This window comes from Patagioenas fasciata, chromosome 1, assembly GCF_037038585.1.
Source record: "Patagioenas fasciata isolate bPatFas1 chromosome 1, bPatFas1.hap1, whole genome shotgun sequence".
Classification (NCBI taxonomy): Eukaryota; Metazoa; Chordata; class Aves; order Columbiformes; family Columbidae; genus Patagioenas; species Patagioenas fasciata.
In genome coordinates this window covers 32,772,539-32,792,074 of record NC_092520.1, presented here as the reverse complement: position 1 = coordinate 32,792,074, position 19,536 = coordinate 32,772,539, and the positions used below count along the sequence as shown (strand labels likewise).

Below are 19,536 nucleotides of genomic sequence, written 5' to 3'. Positions count from 1 at the left end.
GGAGGATTCAGAGAGCAACAGGCGTGACCATAGGTCTAGAAAATATGACCTATGAGAGAAAATTGAAATAACTAAGGTTGTTTAGTATAAGTGGAGACAAACCAATGGGGTACATCTCAGTAAAGGGATAAAGTAAAACTGCAGAGAGGAAGGTAATAAAATGCCTTCTGTGTGCACAATGGATAGAAGAGAAATAATGAGCTTAAACTGCCACAAGGGAAACAGTCTAGACATTAGGAAACCTCCCCTAACGATAGGGACAGAGCCATAAAATAGGGACGGAGAGAAGTCACCTAAGCCAAATACCCCCATCTCAACGTTGAACTGTCAGACACTTGCTCTCTCCTGACTTAAGACATTTTCAGTGCCTAAAAGGGCCTCCCATCTTTAGATGGTCTGTTCCAATGCTTCATGTGAGTGCTCTTTGCAGAAAGCTAAGCCTAATAATTCACTTTTTATCCACTGTAAACGATTTGCCTGCTCTTTTTTCCTCACTTGAGTGAGTTTGGGCACATGGTGATGCTTTGACCCCCTTCCCTGGAGCTGCTCCCCAGCCTGTCATTTCCCACCCACACCAGAGAGCGCTGTCATGGCAGTGTCTGCTCTCTGCACACTGCTTTTCCAGTTTCTCTATATCATTTTGCATGCTGCTGCCGTTTTCCAGCATGCCAGGATAACCTTTCGCATACAGGGAGAAAGTAACCTTCTGTGGCCGGGGCGGGGACTCGAACCGGTAGGCAGGTCGCAAGCAAGGGCTCGTCGTCCCGCTCCTGCCCCGCCGTGCTCCGCGAGCGGAGGAGGTTTGGCCACCGCGGGCCACCGTCTTCCGGGAGTGCGCTGCTCTGCGGGTCCGGACTGGTACAGTGGCCGCGGCAGCAGGAAGCACCGTCCGCCCGCTTCGTCCTCCGCCTCAGCCGGGCCACCTGCCCCACCATGAGCGAGAAGGGCGAGCTGGACCTCACCGGGGCCAAGCAGAACACGGGCATGTGGCTGGTGAAGGTGAGAGGCTGCCGGCGGTCCCCTAGGCCCGGCGCGGCCTGTGGCGGCCGGGCCTCCCCTCCCGTCCCCGCCGTGCCCGGGGTGGTGGCGACGGCCGCGGGGTGCGGGGCCGTGCCTGGGTCGCGGGTGGGAGCCGGCCTCCGGCGTGGGGCCGGGGTTGACCGGTGGCCCCGGGCAGCTGGTGGCCCCGTTTCCCTTCCCGTGGGGGCGCGGGTGGGCGAGCGGTATCTGCCTGGGGAGCTGCTGGGGTGAATTGCACAAATCCAGGTAAAATTGGGTTGTCTGAGAGTTCTGCTCGGCTTGTGCTTTATTGGGGGTAACAAACGTGTTAGCGTAACTTCTGTTTTCCCAAAACTCTCAGAGTCGCAGAAAGTTTGCTCCCAAATTCACGTCCTGATCAAAAACCAAACCAACCAACCAACAACAAAAAAATACACGCACAAAGAAAAAAAACCCACAAACCACAACAAAACAACAACGAAACCAAATCAAACAAAAAGAAAGCCAAACCAAACTAAAAAACACAACAAAACCAAACCAACCAAACAAACAAAAAAAAAAAAACACCCAAAAAACCAACAAAACCAACCAAACAAAAAACCCAAACCAACACAAAAAAAGGGAAGCAAAAATAAACAAACAAACAAACAACCCCCCCAAACCCACATGGAAAATAAATGCCTGTGTCTTGCCACTACAGCTTACATTGGTGCTAGAGAAGTACAGCTGTAGCGAAGGTGCTATGAAAAGATAAAAAGCTCAGCATGTTAAACCCAAACACCTGTCCAGTGCAGGGCCATGCTCACATCTGCTGTTGCTGACTTGGCCACCACTGTCTCTTCTGGAGCTCTGTGCTGTGGAGCATCTTTCAGTCAAGGTGGTTTGGCTGCTTCTGCTGGCAACAGGAAATGTTGGCTCAGGGAAGAGAAGACTCACAACAATTTTGGGGAGTATGTGCCTTGGCCCCCTTCTAGTCCCCTGTGGATGTGCCCCCATTTTTCCTGATCTGTATTTGGTCTGTCTGGGGAGAAACTGTAGCCTACTCCTCTTTTTCCTTTCGGGAGGGAGGGAAAAGTCTCAGACCTTACACTTGAAAGAACCCATGGGGACAGGGCAGTACCCAAATATCGGTACTAGGGGGTCAGGGGGTGTGACACCAATATACATCAACTACCCAAACACCTTATTGTGGCGCTTGAAAATGGTGGGGAATTTCAGACTTGCTTTGCTCTGCAGAATTTCTGGTGGTAGGTTGCTCCATCTGGCTTCCTCTTTTGTATTGGCACTTCAACATCTGGTTTTGTGAAACCACAATGAACACTGCATAGTGCTCTGAGTGTAATAGCTTATCCAGGTCAGTAAAAATGAAAGCTGACAATAGAAAGCTCCAGAAGTATGTAATGGTACTGAGTGACAGGATGATAAAATGGCAGATAAAATGCAGAGCTTAAAAATCTAATCTGATATGGATAGGGAAAAACAGTGATTTGGTCACTGCTGGTTGTTGTCATTAGAAAGGAGGTTTATTTTCACAGTAGATGTGGGTAACTGAGAATATTGTGTCAAAAGAGTAGTTTCAACCTTGGGCATGATTACAAAAGATACAGAAAAGAGAAAATACTATGTGCCTTACTATGCATTGTTATTTTATACATACTGCCTGTAGCATGAATACTGTGTGTAGTTCTGATCTCATCCTCCGTTGTGGAAAGTACATAGTAGACCTAAAAACACCACAGAAAAGAGCATCAGGGATGATTTAGGGAGCAAGGAATGGTGACTGTGAATGAAACTCGTAAATATGTTGTTACCTTTCAGGCTGGCAAAAAGATTGATTTGGAACTCCTACAGAGGTCTGTAGAGTAATGAGTAATGTCACAGGTAGATAAGGAAGAAATGAGTAGGGAAGAGTCAGTTCTAACACAAGAATTAAGGGTGTATCAAATTAATTCATCTGGTGGGGCTCAGAGCAAACAAAGGAGATACTATTATTTTGCACAATATGTGGTTGAATTTTGGAATTTGTTGCGATAGGAAGTTGTGGATGTCAAAACTTTACAGAAGCTCAAAAAGACATTAGATAAATTTAGGCAAGAAAATCGAACTGAGATATTAAAAATGGATATTATTGCATACCTCAAGGCTTCTGAGTCAAAGATCACTGTAATTAGAAGAGCATACTGGGGAAATATATTTTTGTCTTAGGTTCTCCTGTTCTGCTATAATCACTGCTGTTGCTGGCATTTGGAGACAGGACACTGAACTTACTTGTCCTTTAGTCTGATATGATTTGGTGGTTCTTGAAGCAAGCCAGGAATTTTCAGCACATCTGTGCTTCTAGTTGATGCCACTCTGATCACAGGGTGCTGCCTGGCTTAATGAGAAAACTAAACTGAAAGGAACATGGAAATAGTGCTTTTCTGGGTAAGTGTTAATGTAATCCTTCATGCAGATGGTCTGATTTTTTTATTTGGCCATCTTCTCCTATAATAGAAATAAAAGGAATTACAAAGTTCCTCAAGTTGGTATACCACAGCAAAGGATATGCAGGATTTTATCCTTTGAATATCTTCGTATGTGATCTTGGAAACAACCATCCTTCTTACTAGGACCTTCAACACACTCGGAGGCATGACAATATGTAGCACCTGTACTACTTATCTTCACTAGCTAGGATAATGAGGCCGAATTTATCCTTCCTTTGAGGGAAAGAGCAATCAGTTCTGCTGGAATAAAAAACTTGGCTTATTTAATTTTCTTTTAGCATGTGTTATGATAGCACAGGAAGGATTCCAGAGAGACTACTTAACAGACAATTTAAAAATGTAGTAATGAGTACTTTAGAAGCATAAGCAGTAAGAGGAGGTATGAGGAATTGAGTGAGTACCTTTATTACAAACCCAGAAAGCAACTAGAATATTTTTTCTCTGTTTTCAGTGAAAGCTAAGATAGGGAAATACTAAAAAACTGTTGGTTATGTACTTGTGGTAAAGGGAAGCCCATTTAGCATTAGCCATCAGAATTCTTAATTTCTTGTTCCTTGTGTGATTTTTTAAAAATTTAATCTGCTGTCTTGATCTATGTTTAGAAAAATGGTATCTTTATATAATTTATTTTTTGTATGTTAAAAGGAAAATGAAAACACAGAACTTGACATCAGCCTTACTCAGTTTCTGATGTACTTACTGCATATGGATTGCTATATAGAGAAGGAGCTGATTTTATTTCATACAGAAAATTGGAAGTAGTTTATTACAGGTGGGCTGCTTGTGTGTTTTGTTCTAAAGGCAGATAGGAAGCTGTGACTAAGTTGAAAGATGCATGGAGCAGGGCCCCTTGTGTCACAATGTTACCTGCAGTGTCCCTTGTGTACTGGAGCTTGGGTGGACGTGTGATGTGAGTAGTAGGAAGGAAACAGCAGCCTGAAGGGGCCTTGGCGCGATGCTCCTTAGTACATCAGGTTTCTTCTCATAATTAAATGGTATGGTTTTTGAAGATAGGAGTTTTCTTACCTACAAATCCCAGGATAAAGGCCACTCGTCTTGGAAACATGCAGTACCCTTTCAGTATGGCAGGTACTCTGGCTTTCTGTGGGTGTGTATTTTTCAAAATCCTGCTGTGGGATCTTTGAAATCTTTTTCTGCTCTGTAAACATAGGTTGTTCTTCTTTCCTGGACTTTATTTCAAGGAGTCTTAAGAGTTTGAAAACTAACTGTTCCCTGTAAGTTAAATTTTTATTATGCTAAAATTAAAAGAAAATGGCAAATGAAGATGTCTGCAGTATGTAAAGCTTTATTTAATCTTTCCTGTGACTGTTTATGCTGTTAGCATGGAGCTACAAAGTTCAGCATGTGGTTCTGAGAGTACCATCTGGTTTTAACTGAAGTAACTCCATACAGCTAAAAGTAATCCTTTGATCACAGTCCTTCATAACCTTTTTTCTCTCTCTGCATAGCTCTTGATTGCAGACAGGCCAGCAGAAAGATGATTAATTGTACTCTTTGAGACTGTTTCCCCATGCAGCTGAAAGAAGTGTGATTGATCTGCAACCTCTTAATCTGAATAAATTCCCTATCTGATTATATTAAATAGCAAGTCAGTGATTTTAACAGCATGAGAATCCTTCACTCCTTGTCCGCTCATACTGGATGTGTGTCTACCTTATTACCTGGCAATATAAATTAGATACAGATTAGGTGAGAGCACATAATAATATTTCTATTGAGTCAGCTGGGGCACATCATAACATTTATCTTGGCCTTAGAAAGAAAATTATATCTGATCTGACATGAAATCTGCTGTAGAAAATTACCACTTTGGAAGCTGTGGGAAAAAAAAAAATCAATAGATTGTGCCAGTTCGTGGCTTTCTGTTGTGCATTTGTGGCATTTTGGACCCAGCGATCCAGGACTTTCTGGAAACCTGGACTGCCATTTAGTTTGGCTGAGCATTTGGAGGACATCTGGATTTTCTAGCTATTTCACAGTACTTCATGGGGTGCTGTGAGAATAAATGGAAGTGCTAAGCACCAGTACCAAGGTGTTTTCTGGGTTTTTTTGAAGAACAGGTAAATGCAAGGTTATTGTTAAATTCATTTGAGCTTTAGGAAGTTAGCAGGTTATTGTTTGTCAACAAGTTCCTGGAACAGGCTCTTTGCCTTCTCAGCTGTGCAGTGAAACTTGGCTTAGTTTAATTCTATGCAAGACAAAAGTTAGACTATGGAGTAGTCTTCACTGCTTGAAACAGCAGAGCTTACTATGTTTCTCTTTCTCATTGGCTGTGTCTCACGCTGCTTTTCTACATGGGCACAGATGTTTTCAGTAGCTGTGGACTGTGTGAGCCAGAATAAACGTTGCTGTTCCAGTAAAGAACATTGCTGCAAAATTAAAGAATGAAGATTTGTCGTGATGTGTCATGAGCACATGAAGAAAAAAAGATATAAAATTCCTGTATCGAAGTACTTCTTTAGTACATGGCATTGGAACAGTAATGATTTTTCCTTTAACAAGTCACTGTTTTGATAGACACTGAGACTACTCTAAGTCTTTAAGATGATGTTCTCCCAGAAAGTGCTGCATCCTTACTAGAAAGAAAAGGGTTTATAGGAAATAGTAGCTTCTAATAGACTGCTTTCAGCTATTTCCTCTTGAAAAACGTCTGTAATTTCCCTATCACTTGAAGATCTTACAATTAGTTTTAAATAGTCAGATGTGAGATTGCCCTTATTGCCTCAGGTCTATATTGCATCTCTTTATGTGCCAAAGTACTTTAACGTCTAATAGCTTGTGTGTAGGGGGGAAATTGTTCCAATCTCCCATTTGTTGTACTAATGTGTCGTGTTCGGTTTTTACGAAAAGCCATCATAGAAAAGACAGCTGTAATTGCTGAATGGTGGGGGAAAAGCCTGTGATCTGCAAAACATTGCACTCTGTACTTGTAACTGGTGGAGCTGGCTTCTTGCAAGGAAAGGCAGACATGACTGGAATTGATGCCATGTGGCAGAGCAGAGAAGGTAGAGAAGTTCCTTGTTCCTCTAGGCTTGAACTGAGAAGCCTGAAGCACCTCAGCAGGGCTGGACACACTGACACATGGGGTGAGCTGGCAGCTCCTGTCTGGGACAGGGCAGTGGCAGCCACCAGCACAGGACACTTTTTGAAGTCCTGGGGAACTGTGCAGATTTATAGGTGTTCATCAGCGATAGCACCAGATATCAAAACAAACTTTTGATTTCATGGAATAAATGTTGTTTGTCATCTTTAAGCTTGCCTGGTCTTTAAGGAGAACTATGGTAACTCTGAGCAATGGACACATTCGCCTGGCACTACCGTCTCCGGAAAAAAGAAGTGCTGTTGCTGCTGCTCACAGGTGTGCATGTATTGTCACATATGGGAGTCCGAGGAGCGTGGGTGTATGGCACAGCAGCAGCAGCAAGGCACTGAGGCTGGCCATGGAAGCCCCAGCTGTTGGGGTCCAGTTCTCCTGGCAGTAGTTAGCTGGTAGTTTTTTGGCCAGAGAGTGGAGAGGCAGACTGTGATTTTGACTAATGCTACATTGATGGGAAAAGAGAAAAAAGTGTCTGCTTAGAAAGCCAGCTCCCAGCTTGTTGGTTGCTTATGTAGGTACCTGTCAAGGTTTGATTGCGGGGTGACAATAAAACCGTGGCAAATGTATTGTTAGCCCCCTCTACCCCCCTTTCCCCTTTCAGGTCCTTCCTCTCCCCTCTTCCCACTAAGGACAGGCGATTGGGAGGGAAAGAAGAACAGAGAGAAGAGAGTTGGAAAAAATTAAAAATGTTTTACTAATGCTACTGATAAAAATAGAGAAAATAATACAAAATATACAAAACCAATCTTAAAAGTCCTGGCAACTGCTCTGGCAGATGGAGGACCGGCACCTGAAGTCCTGGACTGGACTCTGCACTGGATTCAGTCTGTCACTAGGCCTAAGTTCACAGGGACAACTAGCAAGGTCCTCTCCTAATGTCGGCCATAAGGAAAAGGGATGAGATCCTCATGGTCTCCCACTTTTATATGAAGTATTCACATGAATGGGGTGTTATACTCAGTTGGTCAGTTTTTGGTCACCTGTTTCTCGTTGCCCCTCTCGTGAGATGTACATCCATTCTTACCAGTCAGCTTGCATTCCTTTGCTATGTCTACCAAAACATGTACCTGGCTTTTCAGGAAAATGCAGCTCATAAGAAGGCTTTAGCTGACAGGCAAATTCACTAAAAGAGAAACTTGTTTTTAACAAAACCAGGACAGTGCCTTTACTGTCCCTCATAAGCCCAGGTCACCTGAGGCTCAGATACCAAAACCTGTAGGAATTTGTGTGTAGATCAGTCAGCATCACTGGAGCAGCTTTTATTCCTTGGATGTATCAGGTTAAGCTTGTTCCTGTCCCTGCACTGACCTCTGCTTTGTGCAGCCCTTTGGGGAAATGGGTTGGGGCACTGGTTTGGTTGTTCCACCTGCTAAATACAAAATCAGCACAGCTAAAACACAGAAGTCCCCGACACCTACCAGCCAGGTCAGTCTGCTCTTTCTATGTACTGACCAGCTGCACAAAGAATTCTACCAATCCGATGAGGGGTGAGAATGAGTAATGGGAGGCAGATCTACCTGAGGTGGTTCTGCTGTTGGAGAAGTGGACATCAGGTAGGTGTAGGGCTGTGGTTTGCTGCTTAATTTGGCTAAGATTCCTCAACTCTAAACTTTCCCTTTACAGCAGCTTTTGGTCTCAGAGTTGTAATTGCCTAACTTCTCATCATTGTGGGTTTTTTTGTTGCCTTTTTTTTTTTCCCCAGAGAGATGATAATTTCTAATGAATATTTAAAAATATAGTTTTACCTGATGAAATTACTGGGACTTCTTAGTTTAAGAATATGATGCTGATTTTTTTTTTTTTTCTGCCTTTCATGATTGGATAATAGTATTTGAGATTCAAGATTTTTCCTTCATTTGGGAAATCTGGAACTCTACAACAGCCTTATTTTTGTGCTACGTTATTCCCTTTGTTTTCCCTAACAAAATACATATATATTATATAACAGCTTGAGAAGTGGTCCCATGTGAACCTCGTGAGGTTCAAGAAGGCCATGTGCAAGGTCCTGCACCTGGGTTGGGGAAACCCCCAATATAAGTACAGGCTGGGGAATGAAGGGACTGAGAGCAGCCCTGTGAGAAGGAATTGGGGGTACTGGTGAGTGAAAAGCTGGACATGACCAAACTGTGTGCTTGCAGTGCAGAAGGCCGGTCATACCCTGGGCTGCATCAAAAGGAGCGTGGGCAGCAGGTCAAGGGAGGTGATTCTGCCCCTCTGCTCTGGCGAGACCCCACCTGGAGTCCTGTGTCCAGCTCTGGAGCCTCAGTACAGGAAAGACATGGACCTGTTGGAGAGGGGCCAGAAGAGGCCACCAAGATGATCAGAGGGCTAGAACAGCTTTGCTGTGAGGACAGGCTGAGAGAATTGGGGTTGTTCAGCCTGGAGAAGAGAAGGCTCCAGGGAGACCTTATTGTGGCCTTTCAGTACTTAGAAGGGGCCTATAAGAAAGATGGGGACAGAGTTTTTAGCAGGGCTTGTTGTGACAGAACAAGGGATAATGATTTTAAACTAAAAGAGGAGATTCAGGCTAGATACAAGGAGGAAATTTGTTACACTGAGGGTAGTTAAACACTGGCCCAGGTTTCCCAGAGAGGTGGTAGATGCCCCATTCCTGGAAACATTCAAGGCTAGGTTGGATGGGGCTCTGAGCAATGTGACTGAGTTGAAGATGTCCCTGCTCATTGCAGGGCGTGAAAACATTTGAAGTATTTACACATACATGATTTATACAGAATTTTAAAATCTCCTTTTCTTGAAACCTGTCTTTTTAGGTCCCCAAATACTTGTCACAGCAGTGGAATAAAGCTTCAGGAAGAGGTGAAGTGGGAAAACTAAGGATTACCAAGTAAGCCTTCACTATACCTTTATTGGTTGCAATTCTTGGAAGAAATTACCTGCAGTAAAATCAATTATATCACACCTCTTATAATACATAATCCTGTTTCTTGCAAATGCTGTGCATATTTCTCTGATACCTGAATGTTACTTGCTTGTGTAGTGATTATGAATAGACATTATATGAAATGATACTGAGGAGTGGCTGTATCCCATTACATTAAGTTTGTTTTCTTAAATCCATGAAATATGCACATCTAATTGGAGTATGTTCTTTAACTTACATGTGCTACGCTGCTACTTCTGTTCTCACCTGCCAGCTTTTCCCATTTTTTCTTGGGCATCAGTCTAACAAAAAAATTTGAGGATCTTGGGAGTAAAGATGAGTAACAAAACTAGAATTTGAATTTGCTTTTTTTCAGGGAAGCTAAACTTGTGGAATTAGATTATGGAAACTAAAATATTAAATATTTTCTTTTGCAGAAATCAAGGAAGAACAGAAGTAAGTAATTACTAAATACAAAAGCTGTGAATGTGTTATATTTTGAATTCTGAAAATTGTTTAGAATGTGCTGGTTTCTAATGTCACCTGTTTTTTTACACTTCTAATGAAGCATTGTACCACAGAATCGGGAGGAAAGAATTCTGTTTGTAGCTCTACCCATCATTTTACTGTGAGAATTCTGTCAAGTCTCTTTGTTCCCTAAGTTTATTTACCCATCTGTAAGCAACGTAGTAGGGACCTTCTCTCTAAACATTTTCAGATGAGTTAGTGCAAAAGGCTGTCTGAGAACTAAGGAGGATGATAAGCAAAGGAAGCTGGGAGGTTACAATTTCAGAAGTATTCCATTTTGTAGTTAGAATTTGGTCCTACAAAATATAGAACAGTTTGAAGATTTTCCTGCAAAGGTAACTGCTTTTATTAGCAGTCTCACTGAATGACACTAACTTCCTCTATCTTTTATAGGAGATAAGGCAAGTTGGATTAGTTAAAATTACTTAATGTACCATGCAGGTATCTGCCACTGAATTGGAAGAAACTGTAGACAGAAAAATGCCAGGGAAGCATGTTGTATTTGCCATTTGATAACCTGGCTAAACTCCTTTTAGGATAAGTAGAGAAAGTTATACTGGAGGTCTGAATGTTTGGTTGAACTCTTCTAGGCTGGAATATGAACAAACCTCCCTAATTTTGTGAGCCCCACACCAGAATCTTGACACTGACTGGAAGCACAAAGCTTATTTTGCAGTCTGTGTGGAGCCAAGTGGTGAGGAACCCCATGAGAATAGTTGGCTTCCTGGGGACCCTGCATGGCAGGACGTACAGGTAGAGCACACAGTGCTGGTTTGAAATGTCCCTCTTCACATTTCTTGATGTGTCTTGAGGGTAGGGTTTCTGATTACCAAGTCCCCCCAGTACCTCCTCAGCTTCTGTATTGGGCATACAATGCAAATGTAGCAAAGGAGCCATATTTTAACCTCTTCTGGGCTGCACACAATTCAGGAGTCCCCAGGCTAATAATGCTTGCTGTGGTACGTTAGCACTTCTTTCTGGAGCTCCACCAGCTGTGTGAATATTTTAAAAGCACTCATACTGAACAATGTCTGAAAACCAATCATGCATTACATTTTAGTAAGTAAAATAAAATTGTTCTCTGACTTCAGGAGGAAGTAATTTACATTTTTTTTAAATAAGTAAATTTTACTAAGTACATAAAAGCTTTGAATTCTGTATTTCAACAAGAGATCAATACAGTAAGGCTCTTATCCCACTCTTTATGTTTTTGAAATGGAAATGTGTTATACTACTTGTGTTTTCTCTTTTTTGTTTCCCCATAACTTGTAAAACTGTGTAATTGAATCTGTTTAGTAACACTGTGGTAACTGTGACTGCTAGGTGTCATTTACTTTGAATGAAGAGCTTGCAAACATCAGTGATATTGGAGGAAAACCCACTTCAGTCAGTGCACCGAGGGAACACCCATTTATTTTGCAAAGTGTGGGAGGACAGACCTTAACAGTGTTCACAGAAAGTTCAGTGGGTAAGTCAGAATTAAAGTTATTTGTTATATTCCAGTATATGTGTTTTCTGAATGCTGTAAAGGCCAGAAGACTGAGAGGTCTGATTTTTGCTCTGTTTTGTTGTTATTTGCATGCATAACCCTGTTGTACTTTTTTTTTTGTGTCTGTCTCTTTTTTTCATGTGATTCAACAACTAGTTTAAGTTCTCCACATGGGGTTACCCTGTACATTTCAGCTGTGGGTCTGCTGAAGAGAACAAAGCGTGTGGAGTGCAGTACGTGGTGAAACTTGTAGGGTTTTCACTAGAAAAATGTTTTTGTGTTCCCATGTAGTTTTGGGATCAATTATTTTTTTTTCTCCCTGAATTGGTCTCTGCTGTGAATATCGTTTTGTAAGAATGCTGATTCTTCTTCTGTCCAGTTGAACAGACCCATTTTAGCAGTAAACACAACTGTTCACCACATTTTCTTGAAGCGTGTGTATGGCTTAAGTGTATTAAAGCTTAGTAAAGTCATAATACCAAAGAGTGCAGCACTAAGGATATAGTTTTTCTCACTGAATTTCAGCAGTTTAGCCTGTCTTAATTTCAGCTCAGTAGCTGTATGGTTCATTAGGATATTCAAGATCATATGTCTGAAATTGCATGTTAGACAATAAGTTCAGCAGACTACCTTGCATGTAATTTCTGTGTCCTGTAAGGTTTTCTGCTATAATTACACCCTCATGTCCTGGGTGTTAGAGAGAGAAGGAAGATGTCTTCAGAGCATGTCTCATTGTCTGCAAAAGATATCTCAGTTTCAGACACTTAGGTTTTGGTGTCCCCAGAAGACAAATCATAGTAATATTTTTTGATATCTCTGCCTTTTGTGGGGCAGAAAACTACAGCATGCTCTATCAAATAAATGAGGGAGGGAGAATTGTAACTCATAGGACAGAGAATATATAAGAGTTAGAATGCTTAGTAAGTTGACCACCTCCTTTTTAAAATCTCTTTTGAAGATGTAATGGCTGAGCGCTGAGGTATTAAGGTACAAGTAGCTGGACTGTGTCAGTTGTGTTTAGAAATACACTCTTATAATACAACTTGGGCACTTTTCTTATCCCTCTCTTTGAAACTAATGTGTTAGTGTTTTTTCACGTAAATAAAAAAGGTATTTTCATGTGTGTGAATTGCAACACTTTAAAAATAATGGGGTTTATAATTCGTAGACTACAAATGTGGAAAGAGATAGGGAGGAAGTTTTCAAGAATGTTGCAAGCATTCTAATAGTTCCTCATCCTTTTTCATTCCTCTGTGCCCCAACCTCAGAATACTTGATGAAAGAGAGTGTTCAGGTGTGAAGATGTGTTAGAGTATACATTTAGTGACTTTTGCATGATTGCTGCAAATCCCATGGGATTTTTCTTCCCAAAATGACTTTTGATAGAGAATATTGCTTTAAAAACCTCGTAACGTAAGCTGCAGTGAGTGCAGATGCTTAGCTTGAATGTGGAATATTTGTCATCAGTTAGAATGAAAGTCATTAGAGTGTGATAGCTAAAAGATGCCCATTTATTTCTGTTTTACCATCTGTAATACCAGTGTCTCGAAACCTTTAGGTACTTAGAAGCTGTCCAATTTTTATTTAATCAATTAAAATTTTTACATTTCTTAGCAATTAGAAAATGTTATTCAAGGACCATGGATCTCTTGAGTAGAAGTTATTATATTAATCGGGAGCAAAGGGTAGTTACTGAAATGAGAAATGTTTGGAATGAAGCACTGAGTAAGCATAGACCCTGTCAAAATTGTTTTTGCTTGAGATAAGCAAGCATAACATGCAGTCAGCGAGTTTCCGTGAAACTTGCTTAAATGCAAAATGGCTAAAATGTGTTGCTGTTGTGTTAAAGCTGGTGTTGGCAATACAATCAAAAATAAACTTTAATGTGCTTTTCTTGCATGACTTTTTTTGGTTGTAAAGATGAATTTTACACAAATACTCCAAATTCTAGTCAGATCTCTTACAGACACCATGTTCCTGCAGCCACACTCTTGTGTTCAAATGTGCATTGCCAATATGTTTTGAGCTTCATAGCCAATTTCAGTAAATTTCATTGTGAATTATGGCTACTGTGAAAACAGGTGTCTGAAGAACGGAAGGAAACTATATGGATGTCCCAACTGAAAGAACGGCTGCTACCCTATACAATGCCAGAAAGTCCACATAGAAAAAAACACTATAATTATATCAACCATGGAAAAAGACTCCATAAAAACTTAACACATCTTTGCATATCAGTCAGTCCACAGTAAGACACAGTCATAGGAAACTGAAATTCATTCATTCTCACATTGATAGACCAGTATTTGTCTTAAAATTATGATTAGCTTATTTTTGTGAAAAGTGCTAGTGAACTTGTTCCTTTTTCTTTTGCGAAGTTCACCGCGTAACAGAATCAGTAGGCCAGTTTGAACCATGGGCCAAAGATTAAGCTGGTGTGGAACTGCAAATGGCATTGCTTATGTTGCATCTGGAGGAATTATGCAAGTGAAATATGGATAAAATGTGCTTCATGCACTGTTGCTCTCAGTCAATACCCTTCTTGAGGGCTGAACTTACCTAAAATGGAGCAAATGGCATAAACTAGTTCGGTTTCTTTTGTAAAGGGTGGAGTTTTTGGTTGGTTGGTTGGGTTTGGGTTTTTTGTTCTTGTTGTTTCCACTTTTTTTTTGAGTACACGAAAAGTCTTGAGGTCTGTTCTGTGTGCTGTCCTCTAAACCTGGGATCCTTATGTTGTAGTGACCATCTTTTTGATGGTATTTCAGAAAATGAATGACAAAGCTTCCCCTGAAATATTTTGTAATCTTGGAAGATGCTGCAGGGAGTTAACACATTCCTGATAATTCAGCACTTCACGTTTACTCATCATGTCGCTTAGAACAAGCAAAAGATTTGACAAGTTAATTAAATATTTTCTGCATGATGTAATTTCTAGACTTCTGAATTGATTTTCTGTGTGTTTTAACTGAACTTCTAATTCATGTTGCATTTGGAAGAAATCTTTTACTTCTTACCTTGTAGACCTTTGCATCTCTGGGGATTCCATGTTGGTTAATGGGCAGTAGTAGGTTCTTCTAAGGTACCATTTGTGATGTCCAAAGTCTAATAACTTGCAGATTCTTGGTCTTCTGAGGTGCCATTTGTTATGTCTAAATCCTAATGAATTGCAAATTGCTGATCTTCTGCAGTGTCTGGATTAGATCTGAACTAATATAAAGCTGGATAAAGTGGATCCTATTATAAATGTGGTCTGTGCTGGCTTTGACACATGGTGCACTTTCTTTGTAGACTAACTCTGGGGTTCCTTCTATTTCTTCGAAAGGCTGAGACAGCCGGGTGTCTTTAGTTTGGAGGAGACTGAGGGGTGACCTCATCAATGTTTATAAATATGTGAAGGGTGAGTGTCATGAGGATGGAGCCAGGCTCTTCTTGGTGGCAACCAGTGATAAGACAAGGGGCAATGGGTTCAAACTGTAACACAAGAGGTTCTACTTAAATATGAGAAGAAACTTCTTCTCAGTGAGGGTGCCAGAGCACTGGAACAGGCTGCCCAGGGGGGTTGTGGAGTCTGCTTCTCTGCAGACATTCAAAACCCGCCTGGACACCTTCCTGCGTAACCTCATCTGGGTGTTCCTGCTCCGGCAGGGGGATTGGACTGGATGATCTTTTGAGGTCCCTTTCAATTCCTAATGTTCTGTGATTCTGTGTTTTGAAATAGCTCTAATGAATAACAGAGTGCTACAATGCACTCCAAAAGTAGTAGTTACAAGGTATCTCCTTCCTTCCTTTGCAAGGCTGTTTGCACATGTGCGACATTGCGTCCTCTTCATTGCTGGGCAGATCGCTGAGACCTGCGCTGGTGTTCCTGAACATTGGTTTAGCAAAGCTGGCAGAAATCGTGGCTTCTGTGACGACTGCAGAGGGATCCAAAGCACACTTGTCCCTTGCTGTCTAGGTCTTGCTGTCTAAGCTGGTTTCAGTATTATTTCTGCGTTAAATATGAACTACATTCTGTTCCATAAACATCACCATATGTACATCAACAGTTGCTATGCAACAATGCTATTTGTGCTTCCAGTCACTTTATCTTATCTTTGTCATCAGCTATCATAGCTGTAATTTTTTGGGCAGGAGGAAATGAAAGGATTTTGCATATATTTCAATGTGTTGTATTGAACAAAGTGGATTTTTCTTATATGTGTGTAGCTAAGAACTGTCTAGGAGCAAGTCATGGGTTTGATGTAAGGTGTGTTTCGTTAAAATTGTTTTTTCTGAGCTTCCTACTGGTAGACACCCTGGCATAAGGAAGTGTTATTATTTGACAGTTTGTTTCTTGGTTAAAGTAAAAGGAACATACTTTTGTTAAACATTTAACAGCAAACTTTTCTGATTGTTATTATAAATTAATATCCTTACCGATTTAATTGCCTGTTGCTTAATTTTTCTGCCAGCAGGTAGTTTAGGATTGCTGGCTCTAAACAGAAATGAAAAAAGCAGCTATGCTATAGATAATGTTAAAAGTTTATTACCGAGCTAGTTCTTACTGAAAGGTTTTACTAATGTTACTTGGGAAACACAGACCTTGGCAGGCAATTGCATTCTGAAGTGTGAAGGACTAATGGATGGAGAGGAAGATTTTACACTGTAGGCACAAACAAAGTGTAAGATATTTCTATAAAGTTCGGTGAGATGACTAATTTTATTGAAATTTGGAATATCTCTTCACAACTCCCATTTTATAAGTGGGATTGCCCTCATGCTTATTTTAGTGACTTTAAATTCCGTCATGCTTGCTCATCTTACTGAAAGTAAAAAGTGTTTAGAGAATTCCATTGACAGAATGACTACCAGACCTTTGTTTCTGAGCAGCATTCATGCACGGATTGTTTCACCATTTCATGCTTCACAGAAGGTTGCTGGCTCTTGACATCGCATTCATCTCCAGTTTTGAGTCTTCTTTCATTTTTTTTTGTTTGTATTCTTGTTCAATAATACACATAACACTGCCTGTATACCTTAAAACAGCTTCTTTACTCCCACACCCCTTGAATATTCTCCCCTTGTTTTGGGTTAGTGGTTTTTTTTTTCTGCTTTATACAGCTTTTCATGTGTGAAAGAACCTTTTCTGAGTTTGTACATGAATCACGCCTACTATATAACTTACAATGCGTGATTGTATTCTGGTGAAAATGGAGATTCAGAGGTTTGTACTCTGTATTTTGTATATTTGTATTTTGAAACATCAGATATATCCAGCCATTTAAAGAAATGGAAGGGAGGAAACACTACTAAAAATCCTGAAAAGATGTTTCTTTCTTCCATTAAAGCAGTTACTCCTATCGTTACATTTAATTATTTCCAGTAAAATACATAGTGCTCAGAATCTTGGTGCCTTGTGATACTACTTCTAATCTTACTAGATGGATGTTTGATTTCTCAAATTTTTTATCAAGCTCTTATTTAGGAAATAAACGCCTTACCTCATCGTTCTGCCATCTCAGCTCATCCTGCTGAGGAGTTTTGATGCACACCTGTCTACTTCAACAGTATTTTCCAATTGTCTTTGTTCAGACTGTCATTTAACCACACGTTCCAGTCTCCAAAATGCTTTGGGGTCTTACTTAATGCTTTGTCATTCCTTTATGTACTTCAGTCTTTTAAGGACTGCTGCTAGCGGGAGAGGAAAACCTATCAGCAGCCTCATGATCAAAAGAAACAGAAGCAGCAACAGCCTCTCAGATCTCTGCATTTATGCAAATTTCCAAATATTTGTGAGGATCACAAAGAAGATGCAACCCATGATCATAAAAGCAGAATGCGTGACTCAAGCTAGTCTAATTACAGACAGCATCTTGATGGGTCAACATCTCATAGGTATTGTTGTGACATACGGTTCCTTTAGAAAACAACTGCGGCTGCTTACATCATCTCTCTTCTCTGTCTCTATAAAATGGAAATTATATTTACTTACTTCATATAAGTGTTGTGAGGATTAACAAATTCCTGTAAAGTGGGTTCAGCTGGCTGGCAGGGGTAAGCTCCTAATTTTCTTTTTGTTTTTGTTACTAAAACTATAGACTGTTAATTCCTGTACAAATTTAAATAATTGAGGATAAAATGCACAAAATATATAGAGAATGGGCTCCGCATATTTGGAGTTGAATTGGCTTCCTGCCCACTTCCGTGACTTGACTTTTCTTTGTTTTTATCAGTCTCACTGATGTATGTGTAATGCCCACCCCCCAAAAAAAAAAAAATCAACAAAACAACAACCAACCAAACAGCCCCAACCTGTTGACATTTATTTGTGAATCTTGCACGTTGTGGAGGAGGCTGAGCAGCTGTAATCTGCATTGATAAAATATATTGAGTAGATATAGTATGATTTCCTTTACCTTCTTCATGATAATAGTACCGAGAAGATTTTTTTCAAGCAGAGACTTGTGACCTGTTTGTAAGGAAATGTCTAATGATGAAAAAAACCCAAAACAACAAAACACACACTCTTTAGCAAGGCTTGAATTTTGTCTGTTTTTTTGTCTCTGCTGTTGAGGGCAGATTCTGTTGCTACACACAAGCAAAAACACTCCTGTAGACCTGAGACGCATGTATTGTTATTTGAATCAGAGGAGCAATTTTTTTTGAATCAGAGATGCAAGAATTTTAAAGTGTGGTGTCTTACACAGTCATTTTGGCTGGGTAGCTAGTCTTCATTGAAACAGAGTTAAAAAGTAAGAGTTTAAATGCAGCTGCTCGATCGTTACGGGGTTGATATCTTAGTATGTTTGCACGTTCTTTGTTACATCCTCTTTGCTTCTTGTCTGTGTACTGAATATTTCCTTAATTAAGTTACGACTGAGTTGGGCTATTGGTTGGGTAATAACATGATGTAGTAAATATGTTAAATATACACATGAAAAAGTCAATGAGAAAATACGTATTTTTCTTCAGACAGGCTATCCTGCATGTGTATTTGAAGGTTAGCAGGGATTTTAACTCGCTTTGTGAATGCTCATGGATAAGACCAGGCCGTATAATGATTTCTCAGTAAGAAAGCACATGCCTTCAGCTGCTAAGACTAAGGATAGCACCCGTAAAGAAAGAAGGATCTGTGAGATACTGCTTTTCCATTTGCATTAGTCCTCAGGCTGTCAGCCATCTCAGTGAATAAACAGGGCCATCAGCCATGAAAGCCAGCAAGAATCAGTGGCAAGCAAAAGGTTTTGTAAAATATTTCATGTTTTCAGTTCTCTTCATAGCCAGCCTGTAAATGGCAGAAATGATCGAACTAACTGAACTAAAAAATTACTCTCCGAGTTAAATCAGTAATTCACTGTGGCCTGTAAATAAATAGTCTGTAATGATCGCTGTGACATTGCTGAGGTGAAAGCTAAGGGCAAGTATATTTTACCATTTTTAAGTGTATTTCAGATAAGTGAAAATGTTCTTTTTATTCTCTACATTACAAGATGTGTAAAAAGGAGAAGTATAGGAGGAGCAGTGAAATTTCAGGTTGACAAATATATGTAGGGGTTTAATTTCGTAGGACTTGGTAAGTGTTAGAACTCAGTTTACCAAAATACATGCACCGGCTGCCGTCTCTTGAAATGCTGGGTTGGAATTTAATGCAGAAAGCTGTTTCTGAATCTGACTCTCCCAATCACCGGAGTGATGATTTTTTGACAAGTCACTTTGCAACACTTGTATCTAGGTTTTTCCTTCATACTTGCTTTGACTCTCTGCTCTCTGGAGCAGGAGGTGTTTCTGATTACACCTGGTTTTTGTACCTAACAAGGTGGGCTACACTAGCATTTGAAGGCTAATGATCAGAAAGAGAGAAGACTGAAGAAATAAATCCTTGTGTGATCTGCAGAAAGGGCAGAGGAGAGGTTGATCATGTCCAAAAATTTAACTAATGCCAATTAAAAGCACTCTTCTGCAGAACCTTCTGTTTTTTTAAATATACAAAGCCAATATTCATTTGTTTAGAGTGACCACTGAGATACATGGATGCTATTCAAGTACAGTCCTACTA

At 40.4% G+C, this 19,536-nt stretch overlaps 1 protein-coding gene across 4 annotated transcripts in view; it reads left to right on the top strand.

Annotated features, from left to right (window-relative positions):
- Positions 1 to 813: 813 nt before the first annotated feature.
- The window catches only part of GTF2F2 (general transcription factor IIF subunit 2), a 95,537-nt gene continuing 76,814 nt past the window's right edge, over positions 814 to 19,536 (top strand). Inside the window, exons 1-4 of one of the 4 annotated variants that reach the window (XM_071805653.1) lie at positions 814 to 999; positions 9,375 to 9,448; positions 9,922 to 9,940; positions 11,336 to 11,480. In XM_071805653.1, coding sequence (XP_071661754.1) covers positions 934 to 999; positions 9,375 to 9,448; positions 9,922 to 9,940; positions 11,336 to 11,480 — 304 coding nt within the window. In that variant the 5' untranslated portion in view covers positions 814 to 933. The remainder of the gene's footprint in view (positions 1,000 to 9,374; positions 9,449 to 9,921; positions 9,941 to 11,335; positions 11,481 to 19,536) is intronic. The other 3 variants (XM_071805645.1, XM_071805658.1, XM_065854124.2) reach the window with 3 other exon arrangements.